This window comes from Centroberyx affinis, unplaced genomic scaffold (genome assembly GCF_046629955.1).
Source record: "Centroberyx affinis isolate AG114_WGS23_722 - 3 ecotype Tasmania unplaced genomic scaffold, CSIRO-AGI_Caff_v1 ptg000478l_1, whole genome shotgun sequence".
NCBI lineage: Eukaryota > Metazoa > Chordata > Actinopteri > Beryciformes > Berycidae > Centroberyx > Centroberyx affinis.
In genome coordinates this window covers 64,715-82,500 of record NW_027279135.1, presented here as the reverse complement: position 1 = coordinate 82,500, position 17,786 = coordinate 64,715, and the positions used below count along the sequence as shown (strand labels likewise).

The 17,786-nt window shown below is 41.2% G+C and overlaps 1 protein-coding gene across 3 annotated transcripts in view; it reads left to right on the top strand.

The window, feature by feature from the left end:
* Positions 1–17,111, top strand: part of arhgap18 (Rho GTPase activating protein 18) — a 22,909-nt gene extending 5,798 nt beyond the window's left edge. Inside the window, exons 2-18 of one of the 3 annotated variants that reach the window (XM_071517237.1) lie at positions 2,724–3,000; positions 5,096–5,234; positions 6,333–6,415; positions 6,669–6,821; positions 7,070–7,133; positions 7,893–8,020; positions 9,358–9,429; positions 9,677–9,770; positions 10,002–10,093; positions 10,470–10,547; positions 10,944–11,103; positions 11,377–11,459; positions 11,654–11,860; positions 12,513–12,647; positions 13,729–13,850; positions 13,994–14,049; positions 14,340–17,111. In XM_071517237.1, coding sequence (XP_071373338.1) covers positions 2,724–3,000; positions 5,096–5,234; positions 6,333–6,415; positions 6,669–6,821; positions 7,070–7,133; positions 7,893–8,020; positions 9,358–9,429; positions 9,677–9,770; positions 10,002–10,093; positions 10,470–10,547; positions 10,944–11,103; positions 11,377–11,459; positions 11,654–11,860; positions 12,513–12,647; positions 13,729–13,850; positions 13,994–14,049; positions 14,340–14,431 — 2,035 coding nt within the window. In that variant the 3' untranslated portion in view covers positions 14,432–17,111. Of the gene's footprint in view, positions 1–2,723; positions 3,001–3,511; positions 3,589–3,926; positions 4,038–5,095; positions 5,235–6,332; positions 6,416–6,668; positions 6,822–7,069; positions 7,134–7,892; positions 8,021–9,357; positions 9,430–9,676; positions 9,771–10,001; positions 10,094–10,469; positions 10,548–10,943; positions 11,104–11,376; positions 11,460–11,653; positions 11,861–12,512; positions 12,648–13,728; positions 13,851–13,993; positions 14,050–14,339 lie in introns of those variants that run through there. The other 2 variants (XM_071517239.1, XM_071517238.1) reach the window with 2 other exon arrangements.
* Positions 17,112–17,786: the final 675 nt, after the last annotated feature.

The following is a 17,786-nucleotide window of genomic DNA, read 5'->3' as shown; positions in this document are numbered from 1 at the left end:
TCTTACTTCCTTTCTGGGCAGTTAGATGTGTTATTCTCAACTTTGTTTGCAACTTGTAACAGCTGTAGGATAGATTAGACTGAAGATGATAGATGGATATATATGACAAAACTGTTGACAGCAACCTCTCAGCTTGACTACCACCAGCTGGCAAAGGGCACATAGTTTAGGAAACCACAGGCCTACTGAACACAGTGACTCAGTTGTACTATAAAAGTAGCCTGTGCCGGGGAAAAGATGACTGCAAAACTTGAAGTGAGAGAGAAAAACACACAAAGGAGAGACATAGAGAATGAGACAGTGAGAGGAAGAGAAAAAGGAAGAGAAAGACAATTGGAGAGGAAGAAAGAGAGATAGAATGTGCACTGTTGTCCGTTTGATAATGTAACTTCCTGTCACAGCAGAAGGAGCAACCAGTGAGACATGACTGAACCAAACTGAACCAAAGAGCATAGAGGAGAGGCATATAAAAATATATACAATACCGTATTTTTGTCATGTTGTTCTTTACCAGTGCCATTGCTCCTCATTTTACCAACACCTCTATCAAGATTATTGCTGTACTGAAAGTGCACCATCTTCACTTGGGTAATGCATTTTGATGACTTGATGTATTAAGATTTGGACCTTTTTCTTCTTGTTGTCATTCTTTTAGCTATTATTATTGTTATCAGTAGTAGTAGTAGTAGTAGTAGCAGTAGCAGTAGCAGTAGTAAGAGTAGTAGTAGTAGTAGTAATGTCCTCCTTTGTCCCAGACACAGTCAGACATCTGACATGTTGTGTAGCTGTTAACAGAAACCTGCCTGGGACACTGAGGCATGAGCATGTTTGTGTACAACTTGCAGTCGCTCTGCAGAGAATCAGTGAATCAGGCGAGATGTTAAAGGTGATTGTGAGAGCACCCAGGGGCATTTTCCTGGGGGTAAGAGTACATTTTCTAGTGGTGACCTGATAACACTACCACAGAGCAAAGCTCATTACAGTGTCCCAGTTTTGACAAACATTGAACCTATGAAGTTTGTCCCATTCATTTGCTATAGAGCAGCTCCAGAGTTAGTATGTTATCACAGGTCAATTGGGTCCATTGAGTGAGTTAACCCACTTAGTATGCCATGTGATGCTAGGCTATATCAGCAGGTGAAGATTGGCATTTTATCATCCCCTAAGATTTAATGAATCGCTAATGTTTCTCGAATGAATTTAATGACCTCACTCTTGCCATGTGTGCTTGTGTATTTGCATTCATTTGCATTTGCCATTTCAGCAGCAAACATACAGTCTTCCCATAACTGTACATGGCATCATAAAGTTGTGTAAGTGTGCTGACTAAATGTGTCGACCTGCGGGTGGTAGTTTCAGATCTAGGACTGTGTGTGTATGTGTGTGTGTGTTTGTTAACCATGCACAAAGGCAAACATTATAACCTTGTATGTGGTCATCCCAAACCATGATGCTATGATTAGCAATAGCAGCTATGCTTGATCCCCTCTTGGCAAGGCTAGGCTAAATTATACTAAGCCAGGCTAGACTATGCTGAGCTAAGCTATCCTTCGCTAAGCTAGCAAAGGGAAGCCCGGGCTGTGTGAGACTAGCTGCTATTCTTAGTCCCCTGCTGATGTTTTCCTCATTAGTTGACAGGCTGGGAATTCAACATGCTGCTGGCTAGTCTTTGGTTCGAAACTGAGGGCTACTTCTGTCTGTCTGACTCACTGACTCTCTTTCTGTCTCACCACCCATTTCTCTGTTAGTACTTAGTACTTACAGTAAAATACTGTGTAAGATTTATGTAAAATAGCATCCCCTGCAGGCACAAAGGTGAATGACGAATCTAAATCAAAACAAAGACAAAACCTGTCTCCAACTCCCTTTCCAAACCGCTCCATACACACCTCTTCACTGCGCAAAACAAATACTGCCAGCTCTCAACACAAGTCAGTTAGGAGAGGTATATTTACGATAGGATCTGCAGAAATAATACATGGCCATGTGGTATGGCTTCTATCATAATGTTACTACAAACATAGTGTAAAGTGCAACACTGCAAAAAGTGAAACACAGTAATGGCTGAGGATCAGTGTGGGTTACACTCTAGGGCTTGTGAGCTATAGATTAATACCATCAAGATTCATAATGTTGCAATGGCACATCAGAACAGACCACATTCAACAATTACTGATGTGCGTTAGCAAGGCTTTTGCCAAAAGACTAGATGATCATTATAAATAGATTTGGGATAATGTTATTTCTCCCCTATGCGCTGAAGTTCATCCCTCCACCAACATAGAAAATTGTAGGCTAGATTAAAGTGAAATTCTTACTATAATACTGTTTGCCTGTCTCTCTGTCTGTCTGACTGACCTACTCTCTGTCTCTCTGTCTAACAGCTTGTCTGTATGTTTCTCTCTTGTAGTTATAACTATTCTATCTACCAGTCTGTCTGTCTTGACTCCTTGCCTTTCACTTATAGAACAGGCCACTTCATTATCCGTCTACTGTCTGTCTCTCCAACTACCCCTCTGTTGCTCTCTGTCTCTTCAGTAGTCCATAGACCATGCCACTACAGTTTCTGGTCTGTCTGCCTGTCTGTATAACTGTTTGTCTTTCTCTCTCACTCTCATAGGACTGTCCACAATGTTTTTCTGTTTCTCTCTGGACAGTCTGTGTATGTGTCTTCGTCTGACCACTTATCCGCCTACATAACCACCTGTCTTTCTCTCTTATAGCCGCAGAACGGGCCACTACAGTGTGCAACAGAACCAGAACGCACAACATGGAGACAGACCTGCCAATACCACCAGCGGTACCAAAACCACCGGCACCGACCCACTGTCGGTCCCCAACCCGGCCTCCACCCCCTGCCCTCAGCCCTCCTCCAGCCCAAAGCCAGGCTCCAGCCCCAAACCAGGCTCCAGCCCCAAACCAGGCTCCAGCCCCAGGCTCAGCTCCAGCTGCAGTCCCAGGCCGAGACCGCGACCCGCATGTCAGCGTTGCAACTCCCAGGTAGGTGGTGAATGATATGATGAAAAGGGGTAGTAACGCGCTTCTGAGCAGATATTTTTATTAAAAAAAACATCCACCTTGTTCAAGTGGCAATTAATGAGATTCTTGAGGTGTTTTTTTGATGACATCTTTGGTGCTAAGCGGTTATTGCTGTGTTTTTTTTGCACTGCAGTTCACAGAGGTCACTTGGTTGTTTTCCATAGATTTCCATAGATTTTCTCTTGATGAAGTTTGAGTTTCTGTAGGCGGCGCTCTTTTCTTTGTCTGTTCAGCTGTGGTGGCTATCGCTGCTCATGGTAACTACCCAGTTCTTCTTCTATTTGTTCCAAACAAACCGCTGTTGCTGCTGCCTGAAACACAAAATGCTTCACTTCCTGTACACTTGGTCATTTTTCCTGGGAAAGACCTAGTCGTCACTGGGTAATTAGAGCAGCAAATGTAAAAGCTTTCATGAACTGGGTATAGGTCGAATCACTATTGTGTTATATTAGTCGGTGATAGAAAGCAGCAAAATGAACATTAATTTATATGACAATGTCACGGTAATGGATTATTACTTTAACTATAGATTTTGTTGGAAATTCAAGGGTGAGTAACGGCAACACACTTCATCTCCTTTAGCACCTCTTCATTATGACGTTGCTTTCATTTGTTGCTCTTTTTAATTGCTGTGTTGGCTTGTGCCTCTATGCTACATTTGATGTATCTCTGCCATCTATGTTTATCCTGCTGGTGCTCCTTTGGATTTGAGCCTTTCTCTTTGCCCCTTCATCCAGTGCTTTCAGAGTGAGAAAACCATGTTATAGATAAAATGCACTGTCATCATTATCTCCTCAGGAGACCTTTAAACAAATGTCATGCATGGCATTCCTCCCCCTCTAGGGTATTGTGTAGATTTTATCAATTTCAGTTCCTATTCTGAGTCTGAGTCTGTCTGTTGACTCAGTCTGTAATATTTCCTCAGCTTTTTAGTTCTTGTTTTAAGACTATGAATCAGGTCATCCAGCATTAAGCAGTTTAAAAAGTGATTTACACATGTAAGTAAAAGAACAGTGTGATTCTTATATTGTATGATCAATTCCAATTCCATTATTTTCTTATCAATTCAGAGGTGAAACTAGTTTTTGATATCCAACTCTGCTCCACATGAACCTTGCTCCTGCTGCCAGTACTTGTCATTTCTTGAAGTTATTGCATTTAATTGTTGTCTTATTTTTAGCACTTGTTATTGCACTTTACCAGTATTTAATCCCTTCTCTTTGCTATATCTTACATGCTCTTGCTGTATCTTAGGTTTCTAGTTGTCAGCGATGTATTGCCTTCCCTTGTAATTGTTGCCTTTTACTAGGATGTTTGTGGTAATGGGATTCACAGGCAATGGCCTTTTCTACTGTTGTACTGACTGTAAGTCACTCTGGATAGGAGCGTCTGCTATAAATGCTTAAAATGTAACTGTTGAAATTTTACAAGGGGATTGGTTGGCAGGCAAACTGTTGTTGGATGTATTTTGGGTTGTCCAGTTGATTATAATGAGATTGAACATGGCCATTGTGTTCGCAACATCGTAGAGACTCAGTAATAAATAAAAAGGGACTGGTACAAAACATAAAACTTAAACTTAAATACCCTTTGTGGAAAAGCAGAGAGACCTGTTCTGAGGTCTGTGTGTGTGTGTGTGTGTGTGTGTGTGTGTGTGTGTGTGTGTATGTGTGAGTGGGAGATCCGCTATCAGCTCTGTTTAGACTTGTGCAGACTGGCTGTACATCGTGAGCATGTTTCTGTGAGTCTTGTAAAATCTTCAGTCTGCTGTTAGTTCTATTTTCTTTTCTTTTTGTGTGTTTTATTTGCACATTTAGGGGCAATTTGTGTGTATGTGTATATATTCCTGTATGTACTGTATGTATCTGTTAGCATGCTTGTCTCGTTATATATCTCTGCATGTGGTCTGCATCTTAGTCAGAGTGAGTGTGAGATTGTGTACGTGTGTGTATGAGTATGTGCACACATCTGTCTTTGAATGTGTTTGTCGCTGTATCTCTGTCTCCATGTCTCTTTGTGTGTGTATGTATCCATGCATATATCTTGTTTCTTCCAGGACTCTCTGGATGAGCTGGCGATGGACGACTATTGGAAGGAGGTGGAGAATATCACTCGCTCAGGAGAAGGAGCGGGGAGAGGAGACGGCGGAGGAGAAGGGGAAGTGCAAGAGGAGGAGCAGCAGAAAATTCCTGAGGGTATGATAAGCTGTGTCCATGGATACACCTTTCACCTCTGAACCGAGAGGAGATAAACTGTCCCTTTTCTTACATCTACTGCTATATACAGAGGGGGCAGTCCTCTCACCTTGAGTGTTTTTATTCTTTATGTAGACAGTGGGAAAGTAGCGAGGCAGAGAAGTTTACATATAGAAGAGAAAACTAGTCGGGGCATGTGTGTCATTCCAGAGGCTGGGAATTTAACCGCTCAGCTACTGTATTTCTGGGCCATCAGATGCCATTTCGATTCAAAATGACACCAGTAACTACGGATTGGCAGTGGGTTCACATACTCTCTCTCTCTTATTTTTTGATTTGATCATAGAGATTAAGGACGATGTGATATGAAAAAGTTCAAGTTGTAGTTGCACGCATGCTGCAGTCGATAGGAAGCTGAAATCTGGGCCTCACAACTGAGATATCAATGAATACAAACAGACGCAGTAAGAGATAGAAAGGGATTTGACAAATAACGTAAAAATTTGAATATATTTATAATCTATTCAAATTAAATGATCAAACTTGCTGTGCAGCTTGTTTTAAAGCAGTGTGATCTGTAGAGACCTGTTCTGAGGTGGAAATGTTTATGTAAAATATGCGTGTGTGTGTGTGTGTGTGTGTGTGTGAGTGTGAGAGAGGGAGATGTGGGGAAGCAACACGGCCTGTTCAGACTTGTGCAGAAACTGCCGACTGTCTCTCTGTGTCACCTTGTACATGAATCGTACATATTCCTCTAAATATTTATAGTCTTTTTATAGTTTATAGTTTTCAAGACTAGCTATTGTTCTCTGAAACAAGCACACACATCCTGTATGTGTCCAGCTCTGTATGCGGTCCCTCCTTTCCCCTTCCTGCACCTGTGGCACTGTCTGGTTGTCTTATATGGTGAAGAACAGAGGTTCCTGTCCCCCTTTTTCCTCCGTTTCCCTCCTTCCTTCTCCCCCTTTCTCCCTCATTTTGTGGTGTTCGGGGACACAAAAAGGGTGCTAGTAAAGCCTCTCAGGGAAAAAAAATGCGCCAATAAAAATCACTCATCTTTCCTTTTTTATTTTTGTCTCTTGTCATTCATTGTTTCAGAGGGAGAGCAGGAGGAGGCATGGCTGACAGAGGCGGGACTAGCGAGGCTGTTTGATGATTCTCTGGCAGCCGACCAGGATCAGGTGCCAATCATCTCCGACTTATTGACTTATTCAGTGTTTGCTCACAGTTGATAAATGTCATAATTGCAGGTTACATCAATAAATGAATGGAAATATGCTCATATACTCTATACATGTATGCCACACTTTGGAAACTCCTATATAAGTAAGAGTATATTATAGATAGATAGATAGATAGATAGATAGATAGATAGATAGATAGAATACCTATTGCCTGACTGATGATGAACCTTATTGATATTTTGATTGACAGGAGGAAGACAGCGCCGTGTTCCTTTCTACTCTGACTAGAACTCAGGCGGCGGCCGTAGAACGTCGCGTGACATCACTACAGCAGACGTTGCTACGACGACGCAACCGGCAACACGTTCCCGACGTCCGGGATATATTCAGACCACCTGAAAAGGTTAGCAGACACAGACACAGACACAGACACACAACACACAACACAATTACTGTAAACCCTGTTTTGAACTAAGTGTCTTGCACTGTCTTTGAGTTAGACACACAGTTTGTCCACTAATTAACAGACAGGATAATATGTAACATGAAGACACTCAAATGGGGAGGAGGAAATGTGTGTGTGTGTGCTTGTGTGTTTTGTTGAACATTATGCTGTATGTGACTCTGTGTGTGTTGTATGTTATGCTGTAGGATGAGGAGCCTAGTAAACTCAAAGAGGGAAGTGAGAATGGACAAAAAGACGTGACTTCAGCTGGTATGTGACACACATGCATACAGCCGCATTCACACACACACACACACACACACACACACACACACACACACAGGCAGACACGCACAGATACACAAACACTCACACTGAGTCAAAATGGGAAATGACGCTGGAATAAACTTTTGCCTCTCAACTCTGGCACAGACTTCAGGATAGAATGGAATAGAATAGAATGGAGCATTATTCCCTGTATCTACTGAGCAGTTGTTTTTTAATTAAACAGAGCTCAGCGGATGCTTAGAGGAAGTGTTGTTTGTGGCTAGCGTAAAATGGAATACAAGAGAAAATGGTGTACCATGGCGTGGAATAGAAAACAATGGAACGAAACTCGATTACTTCTTTATTACTGGGCTGCACAAGATTAGGATGATTTATGAATACTGATGTATTCTACAGGTCTACATGCTGTAAATCACTGTAAGGGGATAAAATGTCAAGCAAAGGCCTAAAAGTGAGGGCTTATTTAATTGAATGGAACAGAATAGGTAAAAGTACAGTAAAATAACAGAATGAGTCTGATTGCAAGGCAGCAAACACTCTTCCTCTCTCTTCCTCCTTCTGCTGAAGTGACTTTAAACACTGTGGGATTAAACTGAAATTAAACACATTAACTGTCTGTCTGTGTGTATATGACTGCAGAAACACATTTGTATTACTCTACTTGTGTGGGCCTATCACTCACTTCTGCTGTGTACAGGTGTGTCCATATATGTCTTTGGGTGTGTGTGTGTGTTTCCATAGAAACGGAGACAGAGCTGAACGTTGAAGTGTCTTTTTCGGAGCAGGCCCTCAGTTACAGGGACCACCATCAACGGTTAAAGGTCAACACTAGCGCTAACACTCCGCAGTCACCTGACGACAAACTACCGGTGAGTCACATACGTGTACACACACACACACACACACACACACACACACACACACGGATGTACATTAACTTCTTCAACAGCTGCAGTAGTAGATTCAGAAGTAGTTTTATTAACACACTAATAATGCACAGGCTTTCAGCAATTGTAGTCGTACCGGTTCAAATATATTGTCATGCAAATATATGCAAAACCACTCTGAAATGCTCTGTTGTTGTAAGAATTGTACAACGCAAGTTGTGACGAATACGTGATAGCCAATCAGGTCGTAGCTAGTTTGTGTGTGTGTGTGTGTGTGTGTGTGTGTGTGTGTGTGTTGAATATTAGACTGTACTGATAACTTATTAATTGTCTCTCAGGCATTGGGTCAATCATTAAGAGAGAGGAGAGAGAGAAAGAGAGAGAGAGAGAGAGAGAGCAGAGCAAACCTTTAAGAGGACTAGAAACTGATGTCATCAGGCTGTGGAAATGTCTTGCAGAAGCTTTTTCACAACTGCTGAATTTGAGGCTGATGTGTTGACCTGATGTTGGTATTCAAATTTCACAGAACAGAGCAGAACGAAGGGTCGATTGAACTATTTGCCTCAGCCAAGATCCAAAACAGGAAGTGAGAGCCACTGTAGCAGTTTCTGGTTAGTTAGACTTGGAGCAGGATATAATCCTGTTGGTCACACAACAGAAACTTAGGGACTTCTATATAAATTATTGCATGGGATTGGTTTTGTTTACTTTTGAATGTTTAGTCTCTGTCCACGTTTTTTCAGTGTTCACAATGACAAACTGTTTATTTGTTTGTTAACTGAGTGTGATTTCATTAAATTTATTCAGGTTTGATATGAGAATAGTTAGATGATGTTCAGCTGGCGTTAGATGTTTGTCTGCACTATCGCAACAAATATGTGTCTGAAGCTGTCTGACCACAGCTTGGAAAGTGTCTTATTATATTCTAGCCTGAATCAAGTGTTACAGCCTGTGTTGACACATGTACTTTTTAAGTTATGGTTTAGTTGAATGACAAGATTGTGTGGTTGTATTGCATATGAAGGGATAACAGCATTTTTGTGTGAGGTGAAACTCTCAATGTCTGGGTTGTGGTCTCTACTGACACGCGGTGGTTGAATGTGGTATAACACCTTAATTCCACTTATTTTGTGTTCTGTGGGTACAAACACGGGCTGGGATCAGTTCTCATACAATTCAATCAATTCACAATGTAAATACAAACATAAATTAATTAATGGTAATGGTAGAGATTCACTTTTAGTTTTGTCTCCTAACGTTAACTGATTTGCCTCACTCTGTCTTTCTGTCTCTCGCTGTTGTTTTTCTTTACCTTCTAGAACTTCAAGTTGCTTCGGGATAAAACAGGTCAGACCAAGATAGGAGATCTGTCTCCTCTGGATATGAAAAAGGTGAGCTGTTGCCATGGTATTATATGCTCTGTTAATGCATGTTTGTGTAGTGCTACAACGTTTATTTTATGATGATTTGCTGCCAGACATATTTCCCTGCAAGGGATAAGTTAGGTGAGGTTTCCCTAAGCTCAGTCAGGCCAGGGCCCAAACAAAGTGAACTGTGTGCAGGTATATCCCACACTACTTAACATCTGTTTTATGTCTATTTTACACCTATTTTTGTCTATTTTATATTTTCTGCCAGGTACATAGGCTGGTGCTTGTGGAGATGACCGCTCTGTTTGACACCGCTGGGATAGACCTCAAAGCTCACAAAGCTGTCAAAGTCAAGGCTAAAGGTACACATACACACAGACAGACACACACACACACACATACACACACACACACACACAGACACATGCACAAACAGGAGTAGGAGTCAACCTCAAGGCTTAAAAAAGCCATCAAGAATAAGTTACAGACTATTTTGCAGACTAACAAATATAATTGACATGCATAAATGTTGAATTCAGAGATATATTCCCTTTTGTATCTGTGTGTGTGTGTGTGTGTGTGTGTGTCTGCAGAGAGCGGTCTATTCGGCGTACCCCTTGCCACTGTATTGGATCAGGACCAGAGGCGAGCTCCTGGGACCAAAGTGCCATTTATACTGCAGAGGGTAAATACACCAACTAATCACATTTTCAGTCTGTTTCCTGTTTGAATGAATTATGGGGTTTAATTTGCAGTTGGTATTTTTCTGATAGCTTCTCAATCAGATCCGTAAAACAGAAAAACATTTTCAAATTCAATCCAATGAAACCCAGTTATCACCCAGCTGCAATGTTTCAGTGACTCTCACTGTATATCCAATGTGCAACTCACAATTTAATTACCCATAGTATAACCTGGCCAAACTTTATTTATCACACAGGTAATGTACGCTTTATACTTATAATGTTTTTTACAAACTTATGCTTTCTGTTTTTTTCTCCCTCCCTCTCTCTGTGTGTGTGTGTCTCTCTCTTTCTCTCCCTCGCTCTCTCTCTCTGTAGCTTATCAACCATATTGAGGAGGAAGGGTTGGACACAGAAGGGTTGCTACGGATCCCTGGAGCAGCCACTAGAGTCAAGGTCAGAAATAGTCCTTTTCAAATAAAAGCGGCACTTGCAGGTATTTGTGGAATATAGATAAGATAAACTCGGGTGAGGCTTGGCAAGGAAAACACACATCCCATCTAGATTCCCATTAATCACCCATATATGTAGATTGTACTTGAACCAAAGCAAAGCATCTCTATTTTGTTTGTTTGTTGACCTGTCATGATGATTTTGACTTTGACTTATTTGACTGTCACCATTGGTAACATATTGTAAAAGGGGAAGAACTGATAAGTTTGTAACACTAACAGGAATAAACATTTCTACCCGCTTCAGCCATGTGGATATACAATACACCACCAGTCTGTCATGAACTTGTGTGACATGTTTGCTTGTGTGTGTGTGTGTGTGTGTGTGTCCCATATCCAGTCAGTGTGCCAGGAGCTTGAGTCTTCTTTCTATGATGGCCTATTTCCATGGCAACAGCTGAAACAGCATGATGCTGCTAGCCTTCTGAAGCTGTTCATCAGGGAGTTGCCCCATCCATTACTGACTGTGGAATATCTCAACGCTTTTATTGCTGTCAACAGTATGTACACTGTCCGTCCGTCAAGTCAAGCCAACTTTATTTGTATAGCCGTTAGTCACAGTTACAGTCTCAAAGGGCTTCACAACGCCCACATTATGAAACAATAAATGAAAATGAAAACGTCTGTCTGTCCATCTGTCTGTCTGTCTCCTATTCTGTGATGTTGGCAGAAGTTATATGAAGGATGACTTCTCATCAGTGTTAACATTTGTCCATCTGTCTGCTGTGTGTGTGTGTGTGTGTGTGTGTGTGTGCGTGTGTGTGTGTTTGCAGAGCTCCCAACAAAGAAGCAACAGCTCCAGGCCTTGAACCTGCTGGTCCTTCTATTACCTGAGGCTAATCGGGATACTCTGAAGGTATAGACGCACGCACACACACACACACTCACACACACACACACACACACACACAGTTTTAAAGGTGCTATATGTAGCATTTTAACCTCAATAAATCATTAACATGCTATATCATTAACTTGTGCTATATTTTATACACTCTGAATACTTCTTCTATATTTATAACACAATTTGGTTTATATTTGTGTCTCCAGGCATTAGTGGAGTTTTTCCAGCGTGTGATTGACCATCAGGCCCAGAATAAGATGACTCTCAACAATGTCTCCGTTGTCATGGCACCCAACATCTTCATGTTCAAAGGCTTCCGCTCCAAGGTTACCGAACAACAGGAGTTCTCCATGGCAACGGGCACAGCCAACATCGTCAGGCTGCTGATTAGATACCAGAACCTTCTATGGACAGTAAGGACCCACCAAGAGCCCTCTAGCTTGAAGAGTTCTGCCACTCACATCACCAACATCAGAGCCCTCCTCTCTAGACCCAAAAGGAATTTTAAAACACACATATATGTAATGGGTTTTGTACAGATTTGGTTTGCTTCTCAACTAGCTACTTTAGTGTCAATGTGAATATTTTGAAAATGAACTGTGAGTGTTTGTGGTCTTTTGGGTGAAAATTTGTATAAAACTTCCCTCCAATTTCCCCTTAAATCGCTTCAGATCAGTCACATATTTTTCCATATATTTTCTATCAGCTGAGTCTTATTCTTCATTTGAGCTGTACTGTGTCCATATCCTACTGAGGGATACATTCAAACCTGAGATTTTGTTATGGCAGTGTTATTGCATCACCATTACTGGGCATTTACATACTCCTGCAGCCATGACACACACACGCGCGCACACACACACACACACACACACACACTGTTAGACACAGCTGTCACTGACCGACTCACTCACAAAAGCACCTTGATTTATTCCCCCTGGGGAATGGGAGATTGTACAGTGTTCTAGGTGTCTAAAATCTTCACTTTGTACCTCTCTCTCTCCCTCTCTCTCTGTCTGTCTCTCTCTCTCTCTCTCTCTCTCTCTCTCGCTCTCTCTCTCTCAGATCCCCAAGTTCATCCTGACCCAGGTCAGAGAACAGAACATGGAGAGTCAGCGGAAACAAAACAGAGAGAGAGCCGTAAGAAAGCTACTGAAGAAGATTACCACTGACAAACCATCAGACAAACTTGTTTCTGAGGTAGGAGATTTATGTATTTTAATATATTTAATAGCTATGCAACTGTCAGAAACCAACTGTGAAAAATCATCATTAATAATCTTACTGAGAAATCTGCTAATGAGATGAGTAATTATAGTGTTACATCACCAGCAGGTTTTTGATTATTTAAATAAATTTAACACAATATATTTAGAATATAATTATTTACATTAGATTTTTCAAATCTAATGTTTTCTATCAATTTTAAGCATTTATCTGACACTCCTATCCAGCTCAACTCACTAAAAGTGCAACAGTAGAGTACTGTATGCATAAACTCCTAGGTCACCAGCATTACAAGCAACCAGTAAGGACTGCAAGGGTCAGATCCACAGCAGATGTAACAAATATCCCTGTGTCCTTCAAATGACCATGTATGGCAATGCCAGGTAAAGAAATAAGAGCTGAATAGAAACAGGACGACACTTGACTGCAATTTGGTCCCAGCAGATCCTTCCATGGTAGACACACCATACAGCTCTGAGCAGGAGATTTCCTGGAATAATTCAAGATCAACTTTCTACTTCCTCCTTCCACTGAGAAATAGTGACATCTAGTGGTAGATAGTAATGATGTTCCTATACAGTTATAATATTCTTTTTCCCCCACGGTGCAAGACGTGGGCATCAGGAGCCAAATTCAGATCAGTTTATCAGTCATTTTTTTCTTTTTTTTTAACAGGCTGCAATGATACTGAAAGACAGCTAACCTACTGGAGCATAGCAATATATTCAAGTGGACCTATACTTCTTAACAATACACCGGTGGATGATGTGACTATCCTGATTATTGCAGGGCTGTAGTAACTTCAACCACAGCAACAGTTAATGCTGCACACCTAGCTTGGCGCCGTGGGACTGGACAAGCCTCTGGACTTGTTTATTTACAGAAGAGGATTTAATCCAAGTCCATGTTCCTTAGTACTTTAAAGTCTCTGCCAGTGTGTGTTGATTAGGACATTTCATAAGAGTGAAGACCTCCATTTCAGTAGTGTCCATGGCCATTCAACTGACTGTATGTCTCTCTCTGTCTCTCTCTCTCTCTCTGTGTTTACAACCAGGAGAGTTCACAAGGATTTATTCGTGTTCAGGCGCCACAGTTCAGTAAAGTGTCTATGGCAGTTCAACTTACTGCAGAATTACAGGCTGCAGATGTATTAACACGATTCCTCAGCCAGGACGGGTAATGTATACATGCTGTATACATACACACAGACACCCACATACACATTTACCTTGGCTTTAGGACCTATTCTCTCTTGGTCTCTGCTTAACTCTTTCTCCCTCTCTCTCTCCCTCTCCTTCTCTCTCTCTTTGCCCTCCCAGTTCAGTGTCAGTGAAGCGAGAAGAGCTGTGCCTCTATGAGATTGGAGGAAACATCAGTAAGTAACGTGCTTCCACCAGAAACAGATAAAATATCTGGACTAGTGGGCTGGATGTTACTACATTTACACTGTTCTGTTCTGCTGTGTTTCACCTGCACAGGTCACACAGAGTTTAGGGGTCAGTAGGGATCAGATTTGGGGTTGTAAAAATAATAGAAATGTAATCCATCACAATTATAATAACTACATCATCCCTGTCTCTTATCCTTTCACCTTTCTGCCCCCCCCCCCCTCACCCCTCTCCCTCTCCCCCCTTCTCTCTCCCCCTCTCTCTCCCTCCCTGTCAGAGGAGAGATGTCTAGATGAGGAGACCTATATGAAAGACCTCCTCCAGCTCAACCCTACGGCAGAATGGGTCATTAAAGCTGTGCAGCGATAAGAGTGTGTTGCTGCCCCTTCTCTGGGAATTGTTGTCTGCAAATGTGTAAAATGTAACATCACCATGGTGCATGGTGCAACCAGATGCAATAATGTAAAGATCAGCTGGCATAGAATGACCTTGTACTTGGCAATGGCCACATAGCAGGATTGTTGTAGTGCTGTAGCTGCCCCTGAAAACTGCAGTGGCCAAAGTATCTATCTTTGGCTCTGATGGCAATGCATATCTATATTGTAGATTTAATGTAGATATTATAATCTGTGTTATAGGCATTTCAAGGGTACTGGTCTAGAACACTTTGAAGATTTATACCAGTAAAATGTCTGAAAAATGACTTAATTGCAGTCAGCTATTAAATGCAGAACTCTCCATACTTGATAACAGATGTTGATGTTGCATTATGGATTGAGGCGAGTGACAGTTTCTATTCCTTTCCACAGGAATTTACCAATTGCTGTAAATGCAGATTATGAAATAATGACTTCCACCCCCTTTATGCAAGTGTGGGACCTCATATAGAAAAACACATTACCATTGAAATAAGATCCTTATATAAGGTCCAGAAACATTTTAATATCTTTGCACCCCGCCCTATGCTACTTATCTGGATTTTGTGCCTCTCGCACCACTAGAGGACAGTAGTCCAGTTGAACAGAAACCACTTGAGAAGGCCGACTCTTCTCTTCACTGTACGCCTGTCACACCACTGTTGAACAGAGGTGGGAGTCTACCAGCACTCCCAACACAGTATTGTCACAATGCCTGAACCACAATATTGTGATTCTTAATATTCCGTGATACCTTATTGTGACACTATACAGTGATTTATTGCAATCAACCATGTTGCTTTTATTATATTCGTCCACAGCGATAAGCTGAAATAATATTGTTTTGGGCAATAAAATGTCAGAATCAATTAAAACACTGAAACAATTACTAAATTAACTAAATTCATGGTCCGTCAAGCACTCTGATGATCTCTTTTATATCTTTTCAGTAAGAATCATCAAGAATATTTAGTAAGTGTTTTGTTTTTTTCATTAAAAGCCCTGACATCAATGTATCAAAGCCTATTAGTAACCAGGCAGGGAATGAACAGTGGAATGTGACAGCCAATTCAAACCACAGTATGCAATATACAACATACTGTAGATTATGGCTTTATTTTCACAGCCTCTTGTGAACTGATTTTATTGTACCAATTAGAGAACAATGATACTATTTCAGGACCCCACACAATTGTTACCTATAGGGATCCCAGGAAGATGCCACTAGTGGGGGGAAAGGGGGAGTACCGTACCTTCATGGGGCCCCAAGCTGGAGAGGAGAGGTGATTACGTACTACTGTACATGAAGTACGTCAGGGAGGGGGGGGCCAGTGTGACACCTCATCAGGGGGCCCAGTGTTTCTAGGACCGCCCCTGTCTGGTAGACGTCAACACTGGCCCCAGATCCGATTTTATGAGCAACAGCTAGCACAAACAAGTCAAAAAGTCACCATTCCAGGGTTTTTCACAGTCACACCATCACTAATGGCTACAGGCAACACTCCAGGGCACATAATGATGACATCACTGTTTGTTCATTAACGGTACATCAATACTGTGGTACATTATGACTTTTAAACCCTGGTTGTTTGTGTTTGTTCGTGTGTAGATCCATCTGTAAAACTGTTAAACACCAATGCAGTTTGACAAACCAGTGTGGAAATGTGAATGAATGCATACAAATGTATTCACAAGATGCCTCATTGAATACTGTGGAATATCATAGAAATCAAGTCCGTTCTGGCTTGTTTTGTTTTTTTCATCTCGCATATGTTTGGCAGCCAGTGTGCAAGCTCACAGGGAATACATCACACTAATTGCCTTACGAGGTTTTGTACCAAAAAACTTGGGTGATGTTTTTGATTAAGCAAATTGCTGACTGTCTCTCATGTAGTGACTTCTAAAAAGTATTTGGACTGTTATTTCAAATTTAGGCTCTGTGCTCTAAACAGTTTGGACGTCTTTGATACTTTGGCAAAGGTCGTATTTATCCAGGAATAGAAAATCTCATTTGTATCTCTTTGTGTCACAGATGTGATCTTCTCTTGGCTGCTTCCACCACGAGAGAAATCTGATCCCATGTGGTTTCTCACAGTTTAGACAGCCAGTAGAAGATTAGATCTGTAACATTACCACAGAGTCAAACATCTGACCTTCTTCCTTGTGTAAACCTGTGGAGTGGAAACAAATAATGTGTCACTGTCCAAATATTTTTTTGAGCTGAGTCTACCACTCCTTGCCTTGTATTGTCCTGTTAACTGTGAATTTTTTCCTAATAATGACATTTCTTTGTCTTATTACTGCTTCTGAAATGACCACTAAAACGGCCTGTAAATAAACATTGAATTATTAAATAACATGTCCTTTGATGAATGCCTTTGTATGGAAAGTCCCTAAGAGTATCATAAGTGCACTTTAGCTTTAGTTTTAGCTTTATTTAGCTTATTAGTTGCAAACCAAACCACAGGGGGACGCAAAGAGAATGAAAAGGCGAGAGTTAATAATTTTCATAGAGTCGGAAGGTGGTATAGGCTATGATGTCAGCTTTCTCCTAAATTATGATTGGTTGGAGATTGCTGATGTCAGCTATCTCCTTGGAAAAGTCTGCCTACTTTATGTCAGGTGTCAGGAAAAGAGCAAAACGGCTAAATTGATTTATTTAAAGATTTGAGTATAATTTAATTTTCATATGTTTTATACAATTTCTATATGCACATAAGACCATAAATTACATATTTACAAGGCAATCACAGAATTATCTTTCTAGGGACTTAAATGACAATCGGTGACTTTTAAGAGAAGAGATCTATAATGTTGGTTTGAATAAAAATTGTTTATGTTTTCATTTAGCTAGTGTGTGTTTGTGTGCCAGTGTGTCAATTCTGTGTGTGTAGATGTCTAACCTTGGCAGTGGATGCTGTCCTGTCCCCCTCCCCTGGGTCCTGTCTCACGAGATTAGTAGGTTATAGAGCTAACACTGGGGTTAATGCTTTAACCCTGGCTTTTCGGGCTCACAAAAGTGGATTACGTTTACCCAGGGTAGATCACCATGGTAACCTGTGCTGACCAGCTAACCTGCTCCGGAGCAGATTCAATTCAGGCTGTCGGATCAAAACATATTAAAGGCCCAACTCCTCACCAGTCAGCTCTCTGCAAAAGAGAGTCATCATTCCTACAGGATAAAAATATGAACAGATACATTTAATGCAAACGAAAGCGTCAAGTATTAAGCAGAACTGAACAGAGGGAAATTACTGAATTAACCGATAGTAAGAAGAGCTGTTAGCAGGGTGACTGCGTTTAGAGAC